At 39.7% G+C, this 21,703-nt stretch overlaps 2 protein-coding genes across 6 annotated transcripts in view; one reads left to right on the forward strand and one right to left on the reverse strand.

Annotated features, from left to right (window-relative positions):
- wdfy4 (WDFY family member 4) overlaps positions 1-7,257 on the forward strand; it is a 59,063-nt gene extending 51,806 nt beyond the window's left edge. For 3 of the 4 annotated variants that reach the window (XM_088086952.1, XM_088086953.1, XM_042501735.2), the window contains exons 58-64: positions 934-1,091; positions 2,745-2,903; positions 3,008-3,187; positions 3,442-3,624; positions 5,832-5,919; positions 6,605-6,734; positions 6,948-7,257. In XM_088086952.1, coding sequence (XP_087943078.1) covers positions 934-1,091; positions 2,745-2,903; positions 3,008-3,187; positions 3,442-3,624; positions 5,832-5,919; positions 6,605-6,734; positions 6,948-7,011 — 962 coding nt within the window. In that variant the 3' untranslated portion in view covers positions 7,012-7,257. Of the gene's footprint in view, positions 1-933; positions 1,092-2,744; positions 2,904-3,007; positions 3,188-3,318; positions 3,625-5,831; positions 5,920-6,604; positions 6,735-6,947 lie in introns of those variants that run through there. The other variant, XM_088086954.1, reaches the window with a different exon arrangement.
- A 3,270-nt stretch (positions 7,258-10,527) lies between these two features.
- vstm4a (V-set and transmembrane domain containing 4a) lies at positions 10,528-20,707 on the reverse strand. 2 transcript variants are annotated; one of them, XM_042502181.2, is made up of 8 exons: positions 20,425-20,707; positions 18,719-19,174; positions 14,617-14,670; positions 14,414-14,521; positions 13,974-14,007; positions 12,747-12,895; positions 11,901-11,968; positions 10,528-11,104 (listed from the first exon to the last, which is right to left on the reverse strand). In XM_042502181.2, the coding sequence occupies exons 1-8, from the start codon at positions 20,471-20,473 to the stop codon at positions 10,955-10,957; spliced, it is 1,068 nt and encodes a 355-aa protein (XP_042358115.2). In that variant the 5' UTR covers positions 20,474-20,707; the 3' UTR covers positions 10,528-10,954. The 2 variants fall into 2 exon arrangements, with proteins under 2 accessions (XP_042358115.2, XP_042358116.2); XM_042502182.2 differs by having other exon boundaries at positions 18,719-19,171; positions 20,425-20,705.
- Positions 20,708-21,703: the final 996 nt, after the last annotated feature.

A 21,703-nucleotide genomic window follows, 5' to 3' on the forward strand; every position in this document is an offset into this window, starting at 1 on the left:
TACAAGATGTGCCCAGGTCTCAGGGGGATCGTTGAAACGGAGCAAGAATGTCCATAGATTAATTTACACTATGGAAGTGGAGAGTGAGCTATCTGTTAGAGCCACAATATGGAGATGACTCTTCCGCTGAGCCCTACTTAATAATCTGAATATCCCTACAGGCCCACTGAGGGAGAGGAGATGAATCTGCGAATGCTCAGGGAGAGATTCCTGCATATTACATTTCATATTAAATCTTAGAGTGTCTGATCTGATCAATAAGCAGATAGAGATGAATAGGAGGAGGAACGCTAAGACTGATGCAGACACAACCTCTTTCTTGGGATTTTAGAGTAAAAACCGGTGATAGCATATAATGATTTCTGCCTGTTCCTTCATGAATAGGTCAATTACAGGCACAATTACAGCTTGCTGCCTCACCCTCACGCACACGCACACGCGCATACACACACACACACACACACACACACACACACACACACACACACACACACACACACACACACACACACACACACACACACACACACACACACACACACACACACACACACACACACACACACCTTGTGCTGTCCAGGATGCAGGAGTCCCCTCAGGACAGAACCTCAGCTTGTTTTGACCTGGGAATAGCTGTTTTAATTGCCCAGTTTGCTGAGGTCAATTTAATGAAATCCTTTGCAAGTTTACCAAGCTACCAAACTCTTTAATGTGAAGGTTTTGAAGAGCCATTACCTTTATTTGGCCAGGCAAGTTTATTCCGGTACACAAAAGGCAGAATGAGGTCACCTTTTCTATTTTTTAAACCAGAACTTTTTTTGTTTTAACTGACAGTTTATAAAAAAAAATAATAATAACCACCCTCTTACTTTCTTCCACAACTTCTTCCTTGATGGTGCCCCACTCTCAGTAACACTGTAAACCTTCCCGCAGAGCTGTCGAGAGGCCCAGTAGGCCAGATACTGTGTCTGGAAAAAGAGGTCATGGTCCTGGAGAGAAACCGCCTCCTCTTGTCGCCTCTGTTGGGCTGCTTCTTCAGCTGGGGCTTCCCTGACAACAGCTGTGCCTTTGGAAACTATTCCACAGAAAAGGTATGTATGTCAGGCTGTACATAGATGACTTTTACATCTTTTGCATTATTGCACAACCCTCCAGCTCCACCCAGTTGACATGCAAATCCTGCGCAGGCCCGCGAAGTAGAGATTTGTTTTTAAATGTGAGATTTGGATCAATAAATGAATGAAAAGTTAACTATATACAATTTACTCTTTTATTAAAAAGGTAGTGCTCAATATCAATCTTACACACATTTATAGAAATAAAAATTAATTACATACATATGGAGCATCTAACTGGCTGTGGGTCAAGGCACGCACGCACGCACGCACGCACACACAGCCTCTTACAGTGAGGCGATCTTTATGATCTGCCAAGTTTTCACTCACTTTATAGCACTACACACTGCTGCCTTAGCGTGTCAACTGATTTCTCAACAGCTATTTAAATAGTTGTACTGTCCATGTCTGGCAGTGCCATCGCTAACCCTCCACACACTGTGTATGGGATATTTTAGCAATGTCTTGGTTTCTGTTTTGTACGGCCTTTTAGGGGGTTTTACACTCTCCATACACACAATGCTGCAAGATACTTTTGGGAGTAATAAGATAAGGTTAAAGTAGGACTACGCCCATTTTAAGAAATAATACATGTTATTCCTGTGGTTTAAGAAAATACAAAAAAATGTATAAATGTGATCTCCTAAATCCAGAAACTAGAATGTTAAAACGCAAATTTGTGATGTTATCAAGTTTAAAGTCTGGGACGACTCTATGGACAAGGGAAGAGGGAACGATCTTTCTTCTCAGTTCCCTTTATTCAGTCACCATAAAATGATACAAAAACATGGATTAATTCAGTTAAAAAAAAAAGAACAACTAAATGTTCACATATAAATATTTAAAATTAAAGGGTTTTAAAGTATTTAAAATAACTATAGTCCTTATTGTGTTTTTTAGTCATTTCCATGTTTCAAAGTAAAATTTAATTTTGTTCTTAAAGTGGTGAATATTGGGTTTCCCTTCAGGCCATTTGTCTTTATGGATATAAAACATGAAGAAACAATAAACAAGTAGATTTAAATAAAGACATGACCTCTGTCCAGATCATTTATACAAATCTTAGTTCCACAGAATATATCAAAAACATATTCAAAATCAATCTCGTGGAATTTCCCTTAAATGCATTTATAAAGTTAATCTATATTTGTTGCGGTGCCTCTATTGCAGAATACAGAGGATTTAGAAAAATAAATTGGGAAAAAATTTACATCTCCTGACTTTATACTTGATGACATCACAAGTTGGACTTTTTTTTTTGCTGTTTTCTGGCTTTGAGAGAGAGGTGCTCATGTTCACAAATAATTGATTGAAATTAACTAGGCAACAGAAAAAAAAAAACCTAAATCATGATAAATAGATACATGTACATCTGATAACAGATAACAAGTAAATAAAAGTATATAGAAGGAAAAATGGTTCAGAAACAAGAAATAAATTAAATAAAATAAAAAATATTTTAATAAACAAGATACACACACAGCATGGTCCCAGTACCACCAGGTTCGTACAAGTCTGCATTATGTTCCTATGAAAGTAATGAAACTGCTAAAATGCTGAAACATACCCATACAGTCACTCCATCATACACAAAGTCTTACTGGTATACTTATATATGTCCAACTCTAGACCTTTGCTGTGTGTGAGAGTTTGTGTGACTGGGGGGAGACGTTATGCGCCGCCTGTCCCAACTCGACGACCATCATCACTGCAGGAACCAGCACTGTGGTGTGTGTGTGGGATGTAGCTGTGAGCAAAGACAAACTCACTCACATGAAACTCAGACAGGTCAGTTTGTCTGCATGTTTGTTTGCATCAGAAATTAAACAGGAACATCCAGAACGTGTCTGCACAGAGAGAGAGAGAGTAACAGCCCTAATGTCTCTCCACAGCCGTTATACGGTCACACAGATTCAGTGACATGCCTGGCTGTGTCTGACATCCACAGCATAATAGTTAGTGGCTCCAGTGACCTCACCTGTATCCTGTGGGATATGGAGGAGCTAAGCTACGTCACCCAGTTAGCAGGACACACAACCAGCGTCTCTGCACTGGCTATCAATGAACTCACAGTAAGTCCACCTTCTTAATCTGATATTTGTAATTCTCTCCTTACTCTTCTCTGAAAATCTCTCTTTCCTCTCTTTCTTCTGTTCTTTGTCATTTTTGGCCCGCTGTCGTCATGTTGTTCCCCTTCATTCAGCTCACAGCATGAGGAAGAGAGGATGCTCATTGTTGGCAGCATGCATATCCTCTTTGTGCCTGTTTTGCTTTTTTGTGCTCTGTGTGTATCTTTGGGCGTCAACATCATGTTACTCTGTCCAAGGGTGAGATAGCGTCATGTGCAGGACCTCTGCTCTACCTGTGGACCATGAAGGGTCAGCTGCTGACCTGCACCGACACTTCCTGCGGGCCTCGGGCAGACATCCTGTGTGTGAGCTTCACGCAGCGACACCAGTGGGATGCCAAGAACGTCATCGTCACCGGTTGTGCAGACGGCATAGTACGGGTGAGGGAAGTTTTGAATGCGTATAGTAATGTGATGTGTTTCTGTGTGTATGAAAGAGAAAGGCTTAACCACACCATCTCAAAACAAAGAAAACTTAAGTCAAATATTGGAACAAAACCACCAAATGACAAAGAGCCTGTTAAGATCTGGTATTAACATGTGTTTCAGTGATCTGAACACAAGTGGACAGCCGAGACACATCACTGCTCACACCTGTGTCTATCTTGCATCTCCAGCTGACCGCTTACGTTCAGATTTCATTACTCCCAAATGCACAGTTTCTATGTCCTCACTTTTGCTAGCTGCTCTGTAGCATTTCTGTTAGTCACATTAGTGTTTGTGTCAGTACAGCTGGAGGTATCGCTGTCAGCAGAATTAAACACTCTCCTTCTATTTGTCCAGCTCAACACAAAATTATTAATTAAAAAGTTAGAGAGCATTAACATGCTGTCACCAAAACAACCACCATTTCGAAAATGCATTAGGACTCATTTACACTAACAGATATATGTGGTCAAATACATTCCAGACCACCTCAGCAAGTGGCTTGAGTGATCGGATCACAATGCAACTCAGTGGTCATTTACACTTGTATTTAGCACAGTCCGCTTGCTATCGGATCACCCAAAAGGGGTGTTAACAGGGTCATAGTTCATAAGAATTATAATTAACCCTAAATAAAGAAAGCCTAACCAAAATAACTGATAGAAAATAAGGAAAATGTTGACGGAACAGGCCGTTACAGGCGGAACAGGCTCCCAAAGGAGGCTGTGTTTACTTTATCATAAAAGAGAGGTTGAGACAGAATCTCACTTTTTATTATACTGTGAGAAATATAAGTATTTAAGAGGGGCTTTCTTTCATAAAATTACTGTATCCTCAGTTTATCTATTTTCTCGAGCTTCAGAAATTGCCCTGCCTATCAGGGGAGAGAAGTCGGTGTTTAATATTAGCTGCAAATATGTTGCCACAAGAAAGCTTTGTACTAAATGTTTCTTTGGGATTACATCTGTAAAAGAATATGTGTATTAAGAGTATATTTGCCATCTTCTTGTCATTTTTTTAGTTGTCTTGTTTAAACCGTCATTATTCAACAATATGTAGTTAAGCTTAGGCAATAATGTAACTTTTTTAGGAAGAATAATTAAAAACAGCATTCTTTGAAGAAAGAAGTAAAGCCTGCACACTACGTTACACATGTTTAATGATGACAATGCTTGGATCCTGATTGGATCTTCGTCATGTCAAAGTAGTTGAAAAGTTGAAATCACACCTATATTTATACATAATTATCACCAATCAGTTGACAAGCTCTATGATAGCAGGTGTGGTTAATCATCTAATCCACTCAGTGTGGTTAAACGGTTGACAATAATTCAAGAAATACATTTAAAAAGTGCAAAGGGAAAAAACTGTAATGTCAAAGCCATACACAAAATATCAAATGTATAGTTTTATTATTAAAACATTTTATCAAAATAAGTCATCCCATATATCAAACTATATCACCTGCATTTAAAAATGCATCAAGATAGAGGCAGAAAAAAAGAAATCTCAAATACATGCACAGAAATTTGGGTCTAAATCACTGTTCAAGAAATAAGTAACATTATAATTAAGAAAAAAAAACAATCGGTGAAAAAACCACCTCTTCTCATAGGTCTAACGTGCTCAGTGACAATGTATGTAATGTTTATTGTTCATTAATTTAACTTTTAACATTCATGCCAGTGGTGCTTATTTCAATTTGAGTGTCTGTCTTTAAAGTCACTGTCCGGCAGATGATTTTAAGACTAATAGGTCAGCAGGAGAGGTTGCCAGGTTTTTATACAGCATATACAGCAAATGTGGCAGTCATTCCTTTAGTATTAGCCTCGGAGGTAGCGTCTTAGATGTCCATCATGATATTAATAACAGCAGATGGGTTGTGTGTGTGACTGTTGTGTAGGATTAATATAAGCACATACTGCCTCTCTGCAATCAAAGCTGCAAACTCTAAATTGGGCTTCACTTGGGAATGGGTGCACACACACACACACACACACACACACACACACACACACACACAAATACACAAATGGTATTATTACTTTATTATTACCTTGAGTTATGGGGTGTGCACGCGTGCACTGATGCTTATGTGAGTGTGTTTGTTATTATGTTGAATTATGTCTGATTTTGCTACTCGTTATGTGTCTCTCATACAGATATGGAAGACAGAGTACACCAGAACACAATTACCTGGCCCTCCAGAAGAGCCTGTGTCCCCAGGGCAAGACGGAGCTGAGAGAGACGGTAATGTTACTGGCAGTAGGATGGGTTATGCATATAGGTACTGCATTTCTAACAGCACATAGATAATGATAGGAGTGGCTGACAGTAGCAAAACTGTAAGACTGACTAAGATGCAGCTGCACCAGAGGAAATGATTCTTGTGTTTTGTGTTTGAAAAAGAAAACCCATCGCAATCTAATTAGATAAATCCTTAAGTGTGAGATGATTATTTTTAACCGCTCATCTCGGAGCTAGACAGCGTTGTTTCCAGATGAGAGCTTGTGATGCTTACCCCATCCCTCACTAGCATTAGGGCTAGCAGGAATTATGTTGTTATAAAGTTATTAAACATAGAGGCAGTAAACACTGATGAGTAATTCTGCTGACGTGTGTGTGCGTGTATAATTTAGAAAGCAATAATACCCAGATCCAATTTGGCATACGTTGGTTACAGCCTCGCGTCACCTCATAGGAGTATTATGCCTGGCAAATTACATTGAGCTGAGTCTTTACGTAACACTGAAGCATTTATATTCGAGGGATTTTTTCTCTCTCTAACGGCCTGCTGACCACAGATAAACACTGAGTTAATGCACATTTTCATTTTTCGTGGGGAGTGCTGGGTCAGGGTTACAGGCAGGGTGGACACCTGCCCTGTGATTTGGTAATAAATGGAGGTTGATGTATTCTAATGACATATCCACAGCGAGCCGCTCATGCCAGGTTAAAGGCTGGGAGAGACATCTGCTATTGTGTCAGGAGCTGGACAGAAGTCTGGCCGTGTCGCAACGTCGCAGCAAGAATAATCCTGCCATCACAGCGTTGGCCATGTCCAGGTACAGTAAATGTCATGCACCTACTCACAGCAAAGAGAGAAGAGGTTTTATTTTTGCAAACTACATTTAACGCTTCCTATTTCAAAACTAACACCGCTCTGGAACTAACTGATTGGAAACCTACTCTGATTCACATTGTATTATTTCATGCTCTTTATCTTCACTGATTTGAAACAATTTTCATATTTCTTAAGCACTCTCTCTTCTGTGTAGGAGCCACGCTACTCTGTTGGCGGGCGACGCATGGGGCAGAGTTTTCAACTGGACCTGTGAGTGAGAGGTGGCCGGGTTTGAACACAAACGTGCCTCCAGCCATCATTTTAACACAGCTTTTATCCTCTCTGAGAGACGCTGACACCAGCTGAGCACTGAAACGTTTGTGCATTCAGGGTGAACTACATGTTACAATGTGTGGTACATTCAAGTCTCAGATGATGTAGAATATTTTACCTCCTATTAAGATATTTAATTCTGTATGTTTTATTGTAAATACTGAATTATAAAAAAAATGTGAACAAACCTATTAAGAGCCATTCGCATAATTCTTCTCCTGAGTCTCTGTGATTGCAATTTTGATTGAGATTTAGGTTTGCCAGGATTTTATAATGCCTCCACACTAGCAATGGCCATAGCCAGATACATTTTGTTTTCAGGTTGTCCGTCTGTTCCATTTTCGTAAGTAAATTTCTTCTCATTTGGCACAAATGTCCACTTTGAATTAAGAATGAACAGGTTAGAATTCGGTCATTGTAGGTCAAAGGTCAAGTTCACAGTGACTTCGTCTGTCTCGGTCTCGTAAACATGATTATCTCAAGAACACCATCAGGGAATTTTTTCAAATTTGGCACAAATGTTAACTTAATTAGATTTTGGTTGTCAGAGGTCAAGGTCACTGTGTCTTTTCAAAACATTTTTTTTGCTATAATTTAAGAATTCACACAGTAATTATGACAGTTTTCACACAAATGTCTAATAGGATAAAATGATGACACTTTTTATCCAAATCCTCAAAGGTCAGCTTCACTGTGACATCATAATATTTTGAAAAAATACTTTTTTGGCTATAATTCAATGTGACTCAGGAACAGAAAAGGAAGCATTTAGTTTGATACTGAAACGACAATAATAACCTTGAGTGCCCACCCGGAGACTTTGCAGAGTGTGTAGATTTTCTGTGCTGCCAGGCTGAAGATGTGTGTGAGGCGTCCATGTTTTTACGGACATGGTAGTAAACTGTGATAACAACTTGATGGGTTTGTGGAGGCACACACCCGGGAGTTGGTAATTTTAGTTTTATTTTATTTCATTTCATTTCATCTGGGATTCATAAAGGTGAAACCGGAAGAACACTAGCTAAAATTCCTCAGAGCTGCTGGTGAATTTGCTTGAGGAATTTGATAGAAAAAAAACAAGCATTTAAAAACTTCAAAACAATCATTTAAATTGACCCTTCCTGCACCAGCAAAGCTGACGAGGGGCCACAGCAGAGGCCTTCGGTTGAACTGAGCAGCACTGTGAATTGTGTGAATGTTCCCTGAGAAATGCAGCTTTTTAATGATATTGTAAAGCAGAGGCAATTCATTTCTCACGAACTGCACATCAGGCATCCATGATCATAAAAAGTGTGGCATGCACACATCAGCACTTTGTGCTGTGACGGTCGTAGTGTTTTGATTTGGTACATGTTTGAGGTACGAACAATTCCGGATGTTTAGTTGGTTGTGAGTAGTTCACCGAGCTTTCTTTGTTGTTTTACGCAATGTGTTTCCAATCTGCTTTGTAATGTGGTATTTATGAGCATTTGACTGCTTTTCCATTTGTTGGCCCGTTATCCTCCGCAAGTTTGCTGTGATCATGTCAAGTGTGTGTTGTGGACGGTGTAAAATGTGATTGGGCCTTGTTGAGGTATCCTTTCTGCTTGTCACAGCTCTTTATGTGCGTTTATGGTTAACTGAGGACAAATGCCTTTTTAGCCACATCAGACTGTTCAATCTCTGTGTAATCACTGTGCGGCCTGAACAAGACACTCCTGGGTAAATCTGACCCATTTGAAGAGAGACCGTATGAAACTTAACCCTTTCTAAACACTGAGCTTGATCTAATAAGTGGAAAAGTAAAATACTGAAACTCAAACATCAGTGCACTGATATTACAGTGAATAAGTTTGCTTTTTAAATAATGTGAGATTGCCAAGATTGTAGACTTGCTTTCTTTCTGTGTCTGCTTTTCTTGCTTGCGCTCTCATGCACCACTCCTCTCTATCATAAAGGAAGAGGTCTCTCTCTTTAACCTTTGTGTGTGTGGCTAATTGTGCTAAGTGGAGTGGCTTAATAGAGTGGAAAATAGTCCTCATAATTTTCCCAGAGAGCGAGCAATGACCTTCTCTAAAGCTAACGGCCATCTCCATTCTCTCTACACCGCTGATTTTATGATATGAAATGTCAAACCATTGGGTTCCTCAGAATAATTAAATCAAATAAATTATTGCACCTAGGCAGAACCATCTTGTAGCCTAACCCAATTATAATGCACTGTAAAGCTAATTATTAACCATGATTACAATTAGTCTAATTTGAATAAATGTAGTCATTAGCGGGTTCATCCTAGTCAGTGAGTCTGAACTGTGGGGGATGATGGTCCCTTTCTCTCTCTCTCGATCTCTCCCACTCACGGGGAGAACGGTTTGTGGATGTGCATCATTCTCTTTCTCCATGCACCTCTATCTTCAGCCCATTTTTCACACACTGACCTTCACAAAATGGCCTTCATCCTTCACCTTTCCTGGGTACTTGAGTGTAATGTGTGCTGCTTCCAGGACTCATATTTGCTTTTTATGCCTGTGCCGTGTTGACTGGACTCGGAAATCAGGAGCAGAAGACTCCCTGAGCTCTTTCCATCCCTTATTTGTATATCCTTGTTAGAAAATCAAAATCTAGACTAAATATTGGCAAAACATCAGACCCTTCTGATTTTTTGTTTGGCAAATATCAGCTCTTGCCATCCAACAAAAGAAATCCCACATGTCAGATTTAAACAACTAATTAGACATTTGGGGAAACAGACTAATTTGCTTACTTGCCGAGAGTTAGATAAGAAGAGTGATGCCACTCTCTCTGGAAAATATTAAGCTACAGTAATTGATGTTGCTACCATTACATCATCCACTGGTTTGTGGATTCCCGTTAACCCGGTAGCCTGGAGTTTGGCATTTGTGCCATTGATATCTTGGTCTTTTGGAGTCAAAGGTGACCATTTTTGTATGGGAGAGTGGCAGTGTGGAAGAATCATGGTTGAATCTGACTCATAGATGTGATGATGCTGAGCAGACAGCCTGGCCCCACCCTTAAATGTGTGCAATTATAAGCCTTGATGAAATGTGAACGGGTGAGTGAGTTATTAAAAAAAATCACCCCCGTACAGATCCTTAAAATGTCTGAAAAGGCATTGATCTTAACAATCTAAAAATAAGGAGAAACTGCCATTGGGGAAACTGCAGTTTTTGGCACTTAGATGTTGGCTTCATTTTTCAGCCCCAGAGGTTGCCACTTGGCTTCAACCAGCAGCTGGTTAGAACTGAAAATCGAGGGAAACAATTAGCCAAGCTCTGTTCAAAGGCAACAAAATCGGCACCGCTGAATGCACTGCAACTGTTTCTGATAATGCGCTGGTTTTCTCCTTTTTTTGTGTAAAACCACTTTTTCTCGTGACCCCAGACAAATCTGACTAAGTGCAATAAAATACACTCCAAAGAGATAATTTAAAACAGTATTTATATGAATCAAAGACACTCAGACCCAGGCATATATTTATTAATTTGGTGTATTAGTACTGTAATTATAAATGCAGTTGAAAAGTGTTACAGTGCTCTGCGATACTGCAGTTAGAGAGCCCTGACAACCGTTTCTTTCCACACAGTCTCCTGAGTTTATGCAGAATAGTTAACAGTAAGAGCGTTCTTATAAACATCTGGCTCACAGGCCAGCGATGCCAACAAACAAAACAACAGAATTATAAGACCCAAAAACTGCTGTGCTGGAATGGAACTGCGCTGAGGAAACAAAACCCTCATTTACCAACAGTTGTTGCGCACTTTCAGCCAAAAAACAAATGCTAAATGCCATACTGATAGTTCATAAATATAGTCCTTTGGTTGCCACTTAGTTCTGCTGCTGCCCTCACCGGGAGGTACCATGACATCCATGTGTCCAGAGCTGCAGAGTTTACAGCTGTTTTTCCTGGAAGAGGATCTGAGCGTACACAGTGTCTGGGCTGGAAGGAGCGGGGTCAGGGCTGCTGGTGACTGGGGGCTCTGGCTTCGGTCTGACCAGCTCCAGTTCTGCATATGTCAAACTATCATCCTGCACTCGAGGCTGGCAGGGGGAGGGAAATAGTGACAGAAACAAGAAGGAATTTAACCCAGAGATAAGGCTAATGAGTATATACACTGTGCAAATATAGTGAGCATAGATATTTCAGGGGGAAAAAAGATGCATAGATGTGCACAGGGAGTGTATGCATCCTGCCTGCATTTAAACTTTTTCAGCAAACAGTAGTATTATTCTGCTTTCCACGGTAAACATTCCCTCAGTGCTTTTCAGCTGCAGAAAGTATGTGTTTACAGGACCTTTTGGAACATCTAGTTTACTCAACAAACATTCGGTACAATAGGAGTCCTATCCATCGTCCTCAGATCCTCCTAGCTCCGCTAATCCAATCAGTATGTTCGTGCAAAAAAAAATGCTCACATCTCTGGAGCTCCATTTCACGACACAATCACGAAAACGGCACCAGTCGAAATACTGATGATCCTTAGTTTGAGTAGTTTTTTTTCCTGTATGTACTTGTTTGACATTTTTATTGTAGATATAAAACCAATGAAGCACTCTAAATAAATAATTGTGTTTGAGAAGCAATAAAGCTAAATAGAATTATCAAGCTCATAACTGAATGAAGAGACGGCAATAAACTCCTGTAGACAATCATGCGGTCGTGAGACAAATTCCCTCTTGCATGTATCTCAATAACAAGTCTGCGCATGAAAAAACCTTTTCAGAATGTTAATAAACACATTTTAACAGTCATATTAAGTGCATGTGTTTCATAAATGGTTTTATGGGAGAAGTGGACATAGGTGTTTGTATGATGGGTGAGAACGAGGAGACTCACAGCGGCAGAACTCCTTAGCTGAGTCTTTAACCTTCTGGGCTTCTGAGGTCTCTTTGCAGCAACAGGCACTGAAAAACAGACACAACCTTAATTGACTCGAAACAACAGCCAGGAGGAATGAACTCACAAACATGACAGTGTTGTAGAAAGAAAAAAAATCATCCTTCATAACCACTTTCTATTACACCCACTCAGGGTGTAGTTTATAACAGAAACAAAAGCTTTATGCATCGTTTTCAGCGTCACTGCTGACTTGACTTTAGATGATAAACTCAGTCGGATTTTACCCAAAAATAGGATAAAGTTTCATTCTCTAGTCTTCCAGTCTCTCATATTTTTCGTGGAAATTGAATCATGCTGGAGATATCATTTTCTGCTTTTGTACTTGCTGGAAGCCTTCATTTACTGTTTTCTTTACCCACGTCTTCCTGTTCTGGGGCCTGGAGCCGCTCTCAGCACCCCGTGACTCTAATGTCTCCCGTGTGTTTGCAATTTGAAAAGAAAGACAAGGACCGGGAATTAAACCATGCTGTGAAGTGACACTATTAACCACTCAGACACTCTGTCATCAAAAACATCTGATATTGGTGGTTCGATTTAGAATAAACTTCACTGTGTATGATTGCGGTCCAATAAAGTGATCATAAGAGTTGACAATTATGTTTAGGTTTTTTCTCCCACTCTTATTGAACAATTAAACTTCTCCAGGCCTCTGAAAGTCTTTTAAATGAAGCAATCTTTGTTAAAATGTCCACACTGAGGCCATAACCTGTGACACAAGGTCACAAGCCAAAAGGATTTAATTTCTCCCACTTGTTACATCCTGCCCTAAAAATGTCACTTTACCTTTGGCTGGTATGTGTGGTGGCGGCTCCTCGGGTAGTTTAGGTGGTGATACTGTTACTCTTCGCTCAGTTTTCTGTCTTGTGTCTTTCCTTTGGGCTCGTGGGGAGGAACTGGAGGAACTGCTGGAGCTGGTTACAGTTTCTCCTGAGCTGCAGGGAATAAAGAGGAGTTTTCAATGTTTTAATTATGGCTAATGATTATTTAGATTATAAATTAATCCTTCAGATATGTTTGCAACTGGTCAGTCAATAATTTAGTGTATTATAAAATTGTTTTTTTTCAACCAGCAGTCCATAACCAAATATATTCAACTGAAAATTACATAAAAGGAGAATGTAGCAATTTTGCATGTTAAGAAGCGCGAACCAGCAAACATAAACCCGGAAAGATTCAGTTATCAAATTTGGTTAATAATTTTCTATCACTTGACTGACCAATTAATCAAATAATTGTTTAAACATTAGGTTTTTTTAAATCAATTTTTTCTTTATTGATTTATTACATGAAAATTGTTGTATGCAAGGATTATTGCATAAACTACAAGCACCATTTAACACAAACTATATAGCTTCATATCACCGTTTCCTTACAAATTAATAATTAAATACCTAAACAAATTTTTAAAAAAGGAAAAATTGTGTGTAGGTCTTCTATCACATTCTATCAAAGTGACACATTATGTCTGTGCAAGAGAATGAGGGTTAAAAAGAGAACCAATGAGGACATCTCAAGCCTCTGTCTACCATTATAAATTTCAGCTGATGATCATTCTATGAGAGCAATATTCCTAAAATTAGTTAGCCATTCTCTTATTGATGGAGATTTGAGGGAGAACATCGAGTGTATTATGGTCTTCTTGGCGGCAGTGAAACCTGCAAGTATGATTTTCCGAAGGGCTTTATCACTGTATCGTTGAATAGTTGATTAAAAATAATGTGGGCTGTTCAGGAATTTGGAAATCCAGGATATTTTCAAGGCACTTAGCCACCTTGGACCAGAGATTAAATATAGAGTGGCATCTCCAGAAAAGATGACAGTACTCTGTCTACATTTAGTTCAGATTGGACTATCTGTGATGGATGAATTCTGGCATTAAATGTATGCACAAAGTTAGTGACTGAGCTTTGTCTTGGCCTAATATTGTTCTAGTCAGGTAGAGGCTGTCTCTCTCAAGGTCAGGATTACAGATTTTTTTCAAGTTTTATTCATTTTAAAAAAAGTCTTTACCTGCTTTCTGGACACTTGACCAGAAGGTAACTCGCTGTGGAGAAAATAGCAGGAAAAAAAAAAGATTAAAGATTCAGTACTTTAAGACCATGTCACACTGTTTATAAGAATTTGCCTCAGTGCAGCTCTTAAAAAACAGACTGAAAAACCCTCCAAAACATTTAGTAAACAGCAAAAAACAGTTGACGGAATGCAAAAAGTTACAATTACAGTATCATTTAGAGAATAAGTAAGAGTCCCCAAATTTTAATGTGATGCTACATCCATTTCTTTTTAAAGTGCTTGTTGCTTTGTGCTGTAACCTACCCATTTTTTAAGTGATAGTTTGCTTTTCCTTTTGCTACATGTGTATGTAATCATGTTGACTCAACACATAAGTCGTCCAGTTATAGTTTTGAACATGAAAACTGAATCAGGAGGAAAACAAATGATGCTTTCACCTTTGAGCCTGTGTCTCCTGTAAAAGTACTGGCCGATGAGAACCAGAGTGAATAGGAAGATGGAGAGCAGGCCCAGTGAGCAAATTAGCACAGCGCACAGATACACATCTATAAAATAAACAGGAAAAGGCATCAGAATGTTCACATTATCAAAGAAAGAATGTGAAGTGGAACAAAGGACGGGCTCAAGATGAAAACTGTACCTGCAAATAAACGCCACAGTCCTTCACTGCCACCATCCTCAACAGTGAAGTGCACTGGAAAAAAAAAGTTTAAAAAGTCAGCAAAAATAGTAAGTTGAGGGTAGAAAACTGCACAGACTAAGTATCTTTGTAAATTGCTGTTGTCTGAGGGCAGCAACCCAACACAGCAGACAGCCTCAGTGGTTTCCAGAAATATCAAAAACTGCACTCATGAAGGGAGATTCTGCTGCGGCATTAGCCAAACCCACCACACACACACACACACACACAGAGAGAGAGAGAGAGAGAGAGACATGCACATGCACACAGGCCAGCCTTTAATGCTGTTCTTGGACAGTGTTTGGGGGGTTCCCTATCCCACTCCACTGCAACTCCACTTCCCTTTTTTGGTCGTTTCAGTCGTTTCATGTTGCAGTTTCCTTTGTGTTCCTACTAGTGTGAAAATAAGGAAGTTGTTGTCAGTGTGTTTCAGTGAATGATGGGTTGTATGTAGGTCAGGGGTATTTAGCAAGAGGTTGAGGGGAGTGAACAGAGGCTATGTACATAAATTACTTAGTCTCTGCTCCCCATAATGAGTTTTTAATATGTCTTTTAAACACCAGTTGATAAACATATTAATAAGAAATGATAAGATATTAACTCTAATTAACTTCCAGCCTGTTTCCAGACCACTGCACTGCCTGCAAAAATTGTCAAACGTGGTCTTGGCCGTTCAGTCTGAATATCACGTTAATTAATGTCAGGGAGCGACACGATGGCTTTTGTGTTGTGAGTGAACATGAAAAACTGTATCAGATGTTCAGTGATCAGTTTTACAGGCAGGAAAGAAAGGAGAAGAAAGATTCTTTAAATGAAACAAGTCATGTGTTTTTCCAATACAGCTGTTTTCAATTAGTTCATACATCAGTTTTTTCCCTAACATGCATAAGAAATAAGACATGAAAAACAAGCTTGATGATATAAAAAAAATAGTGAGGCTTTATAACAATGCATTGTAATACAAAAGCCCTACAACATGCTGTTTTTTTTCTAAAATTTAAATGGACATTTTCTGTTGGGACTTGCTAATTCAATAAATTAATTTTGGAGGCCTTTCCTGTGCTGCATTAAGACACTTCTCACTGGCATTTAAACCTCTGAAACCTGAGAGAATTGGTTTAATTCCTTCAAAAACTTAAAAAGTAAGAATAGTAAAAAAATGACAAGTAAATTGAAAATATTAGATATTATCAAATACCAGGTGAAAAAGAAAAACTATATTTATTATTTAACTATATTTTTTGTCCATTTAAACTGTTACAGAATTCAGAGTAAACAAATTGCAGTTTAACTCATCTGACAAGGTGACAGGTTACATTTAATGAGCATCTCTTGAGCATGTGTGCAATTAAAAGTTAATGCAAGTAAACCACATGCGTGACCTTTACTCTGAAGTTAACCACATGCTAAACCCCACGTCTGATCAGTCCACGCAGGCCCAGGTTAGCAGGTCGTCTGTCAGGGGGCTATTAAAGTCCACACTCTGCACAGATGTGTCTACACGAGCTCAAGTTAAAGTATGGAAATATATACTGCACAGGTTTTCATGAAAAGCCAAAAACCATCAGATACAGATTTAATCATCATCTCCCCACGATCATCCCCACGATCATCTGCTTTCCCCTCAGTCAAGCTGTGAAGACAGGACGTAGGGTAGGGTGATTTTTTGCACTACTTAACATACTTCCAAGGTGCATGGATAAGGGAGAGAAGTCTAAAGAGGTCAAAACTGCCTAATATATAGAACAACTTTCATGAATGACCGAAGTGCGCTCGGCTTGTAGCCAGCACTGGGACGCACAAAAATGAAATGAGTTCGAAACCTGAAGTCAGAAAGCAGGGTTTAAAAAGATTTACTTTGATTTAACCTCACAGATTGCTTGCTCATTTTTCCAGTTTAGAGTAGTGGTCGAAGTCACTCAACCATTGAGTCTGAAGGTCTGAAGTTAAGATTTAGAGATGTTGGGGAGGACAAACCTTCTGCCTCTGTGCAAAATGGTTTGACGAAAACGAGTCGGTGAACTCAGTGGGGTGTGGCCTTTGCTTTGCAGACTGAAATCTGCAGACAGAGGGGTTCCCTGGATTACAGTTACAACTTAGTTTTCTCTTTGTTTACCCTTATAATGTCAGCTCTTGTGTTTCTGCTTCTGTGGTCAATGCATGTCGGAGATGCCTGAGGTTGTGTGGCTTTCTTAGAGGGACATTGCCCTGAATATAGGGCAGGGCGTTGTCAGATGGCTCCGTCTGACTTAAACCTCTATGTTTTCTGCCATAAAATAAGTGAAAGGTAAACTGTGCAAATGTGTAAAGTGTCGCCACAGAATATTAGCATCTTGAATCTCTATTGAACCCTTTATGTAGTGCATCCCACAGTGACAGATGGCTTGCCTGCAGATTAATCGTTAAAAAGTTAAATCAGATGAGGCATCGTACTGCATAAAGAAATATTTATCACTTCATGTGATTTAAATTAGTTCCTAACCTGATTTGCTCAAGTTGTTTGTTACATGTTGGCACCGATTAAATAAGTTCCACTGCTGCTGAATCCTCCAGTAAATTTTCTCCTGAGGCTTGCATAAAAGTAAACCCAGAATGCTGACGTCATGTATTTCAGACTTTTTGAACATACGTAGCCAGCTCAGCAGCAATCCTTTCGACTCTCATACACAGAGAGTGATATTGTTGAGTGTGGTTTGGCTGTGTGAGCTCATTGTTTTGACATGGAAATGCCAGAGGATTGGGGTCACACTCAAACACACATATAGGCACTACTTACAGCAAAGCACAGCTAGAGTCAGAAAATACATTCTACACATTTATGTTTGGCCCTTGTCCTTTAATACAAGCTGTTGCTCCCCGCTTTATACGGTTATTTCCATTGCCAGATAACATGGAGAGCTTGTCTCAGCTGAGTGTGCGGCTGTAAGGGAATTCCTTGGAAAAGAATATTTCATGGAAAACACTTTCAGTTTTGTAACACCAGAAGTCCCCTTTGCATATGATCCTCTCTTGTCAGTAACCAGGGTTGCGCAAAGGTTTAATGAAAAAAGTATGCAATACACAGTTTTTCTGCTTTTCCAGGTGGTCATGAAAGATAGATTTGTTTTTCTTAACCTGCCTGCCTAAACCAAATGAAGGTTAAATTGATGTTAAATAAATTCCCTTGCAAAAGGCAAAAAAGTTCATGCTATTTGACTCCTTATTCTCAAGGAGAATAACATCTTGCTCAAGAACACATAGACAGCAGATGTTGCTGAGAGAGGGTCTCAAACCTCTAACCACTTGGCTTACATGATTAATTAAAAAAAGAAAAGGAAAAAAGTAAAACAGCACTTTTAACCTTTTATCTGCGAAAATGGGATCCTGGCCCCATGGAAGGATTACTGAACTGGCCTACCACGCATAAGCCCAAAGGCCCAGAGAGAAAGGGACAACCCCCTGGCCCTAACTTACAAAATGTCACTCAAATTAACATGTACTGACCAAAAAGAGATATAAATTTACCACAAAGAGATGCAAAGGAAGTGCAAAGATACACAAAAAGACCAAAAAAGACTCAAAATGACCTCAAAGAGACACAAAAAAACTACAGACACAAGACTATTACCAAAAGGGGCAAAACAACCACAAAGACACACAGACTCAAAATTACCCCAAAGAAACATAGACACAAAAGATATAAAAAGACCCAAAGATGCCTTAATGAGTCAGAGAAAAACTACAAAAGACACAAAAAAACATCCAAAAGGGGCCATACAACCACAGAAACACAAAAAGACTCAAAATAACCTCAAACAAACACAAAACAACTAAACAAAACAATCAAAGAGACACAAAGCAACTACAAAAAGACACCAAAAGGAGCAAAAAAATTAGAGACACAAAAGACTCAAAATTACCTCAATGAGACAACAAAACCTACAAAAAAAAACAAAAAAAACAAACAAAAAATACCACATCTGTGCCCAGATGCCCATTGTCTGATAATACACCCCTTCCTGCCCCTGACAACAGACAAATGTGACATGGAGAGCACAATGTGTCAAAATCCACCTTTAATTACCTGTCAACCGTGTGGTGCTGGTACCATTGGACGATGCCCTCCAGGTGTTTCTGTGTTTGCGAATCTCTTGAACTCTGCAGGTGTAGAAACCCTGGTCCGGCCCTGTCACATTGAGGATCCGCAGCCGGAAAATCTCTCCTTCAGTCTCCTCATATAGACGAAACTTAAACTGGGGGAAACGACGGGTGTAGTTCCCGTACAGCTTCAGTTTCTTGATGCCCATCTTCGCAATCAGGAACTGAGTGGGCTCGAGTGCAGGGGGAGAGGGGGATGGAGGGGAGGGTGGAGGCGCGAGAGTGGGAGCAGCAAGGGGAGAAAAGAACCAGCGTAGGATGAGGACACTGCCACTCCTCTTCCTCTGTGATATCAGGCAAGAGAGTGTCAAGTTGTCTTTCTGTGTTACCATGACAACAGGCCCAGGGGTCACTGTCACATTCAGGCCATGACAGACCTCTGCTGACAAAAGACATAATTTGTGGTTATATTATATTTTGGTTCTTTGCATACATACAGTACATACTTGATCTGTGCTTGTTGAACTGTCAATATTTTTTGTATGTTAGTCATGTTCTCTTTTATGGCTGAAAAAAATCAAACCAAACCATGAAACACATGCTTCTCCAAACACAAGGACACTCTGATCTGGTAGTTTGTGTGACCCCTCCCTGCAGTTAAATTAGTAATTAACCAGAGTTGCTAATGAGCCCCACATGGGAAAAAGTCTGAGTTCATTTTTGCAAGATGTTTGATTTCCTGCCAATTAAACATAATTGTAGCATTTAGACAAAGTACGTTTATGTGCACACCCACAGTGGCTGCTAGGATTTATGGCATTAGAGCTCATACTATCACTGGTTCTACTTATACATGTCATTCCATCACTGGAGGGAATTCAGTCTGTAACAGCTAGAAAATGTAAAAGGACTGAGCATTAGAAAACACACTTTGTGTGCCCCATTTTTACTTCCCTGGACCTACTTTTATTCTGCTGACAGCTGGGTCAGGTCTGTCTAGAAGAGAGTCTGGACACAATATGTGTGATGAGACAAGCAAAGAGAATCTACAGGTGGGAGGCATTCATCTTGAGTATGGTACGGCCCGAAACAGGCAAAGACAAACAAGACAAGATAACAGGGACCATCTGGGCTGCTCTTTTTTTTTTGCATGGTTTTTTTTTTTTTTTTGTTGTTGTTGTTTTGTTGCTCTATTAGTTGGGGAATCTCCCTCAGGGTCTGTCCCACACTTTTTGAAGTGACAACAAAAGCAGCAACAGTGACTCAAAGCAAACACAAAACTCATCATGACCAAAGATTATAGGGCAGGAAATATGAGTTGTAAGTCCTCGTTATGGCAGTTTATAGAATGCAAATTATGAGGTTTTCGCTAAACACAGGGAACAAACTTTCTTAACTCCACAACTAGTTTTATTTTAAACTAAGTCATAATTGCCTAATTTGCAAAAGACTTTCTGAAACATCAATATTACAAATTATGTAATAATTCACTTGCAACTTTTGGTCACTATAGATATTGTTTTTTTCTTGTATGTTTGACATTTCCATTCTCTATGATAAACTCAAAATGCATGGTTTCACAGTGGTGTACGTAAGATGATAGCTCAAGTTACTACTTTAGACACATTCTCTTTCTTTATTGCTTGCTTGCTTTCTCGTTGGTTCATATTGCTGTAAACAAAGTAAACTTACCTGTGACCAGAGCCTTAGTCAGGACAAGGACCACTATAGAGAAGTACATTTTCCACAGTCAGCGAATCCATAAAACCAGACAACTGCACAGCACTTACACAAGCAGCTACATTCAAAACAGAGCCTGACTGGACAACCCACCAGAGCCCTTACCCACCATTAACTCTTCTCCTCTTTCTCCTCTTTTCTGTGTAATATGAAACAGTAAATGCTCTGTTCCCACTTAGAAACTCCCACTCACTCTCCCAGTACTCTCTCCCTCTCTCTCTGACTGCCTCTCCCTCTCCCTCTCTCTCTCTTTTTCTCTGTGTGTCCTGCAAAACGTAGGAAATGTCATTTCCTGTGTTCCTGTGAGGAGTCTTGGACTGAAGCCCGCAGCCTCAGAACTCGAAAGCGATGGTCAAGTCTCGTGGTTTGTGTATGCGCCTGTCACATTGTGTGTCATTTTGGAGAAGCACAGCAAAGCGCTGAACATGCATTTCCATCACTGAAGTTACTCTTTAAGTCTAGGAGTTATTCTCATCTGATATCTTGTGATAAAGTTTACAAAGAGCTAATGATGATGCTCATAATTGGTGTTTTTGTCTGCATGCGTGCATTCATGCTTTTAGGTGCATGTGTGTGTGCGTGTGCAGGGACCTCTCTGTCTGGCCGCTGGACAGAGTGGCATGGGCTTGTCTCTGGCTGTGGTTGTCAGACTGTCCCAGTGGTATGAAGCCTGCTGCTTTATTGGGCAGGCTAAACTGCTGAGGCAGGGCTTCTGCTGGCGCTTCGAGCTCTGCCAAAGCCAAATGGATTTACACAACACATTTAACCCTTCAGGTTGTATGTGGGATTCTCTGGAAAAACTTGACTCTTTGCAAAATGCACTGAATGTGTTGATAAGAGAGTTTCATGTGCTCTAACCTTGACAAAATCTTTTGTTTTGAAAAGATAGTCATTGTTAGCCATTGTATTAGTTCTAAAATTGATGGTCATTTGTACATGAGCCAAAATTACACTTCTGGTGACTATTAAGTCTTCTTAACATCTTTTATTTGGGGTTTCCCCTGAAGTTTTCCTTTACATAAGTCTCAAGTTCAAGTCTTTGCTCCAGTGGAATCGCTCTCCTCTGCCCTGCAGTGGTCAAAGCAGGTTACTGCTTCTCAGGGGATCAGCAGTACTTAATATGAAGCTGGGGTGTATGTGCAGGCAGGCGGTGTACATTTAATCTTAACTGGTAAATCAAGGCAAATCGGAGAAAAAATATTTTCATACAAGTATTTCTACCATTGGATCC

The sequence above is a fragment of the Plectropomus leopardus genome, chromosome 13 (assembly GCF_026936395.1).
Source record: "Plectropomus leopardus strain MGB_pleo_1.0 chromosome 13, ASM2693639v1, whole genome shotgun sequence".
Lineage (NCBI taxonomy): Eukaryota > Metazoa > Chordata > Actinopteri > Perciformes > Serranidae > Plectropomus > Plectropomus leopardus.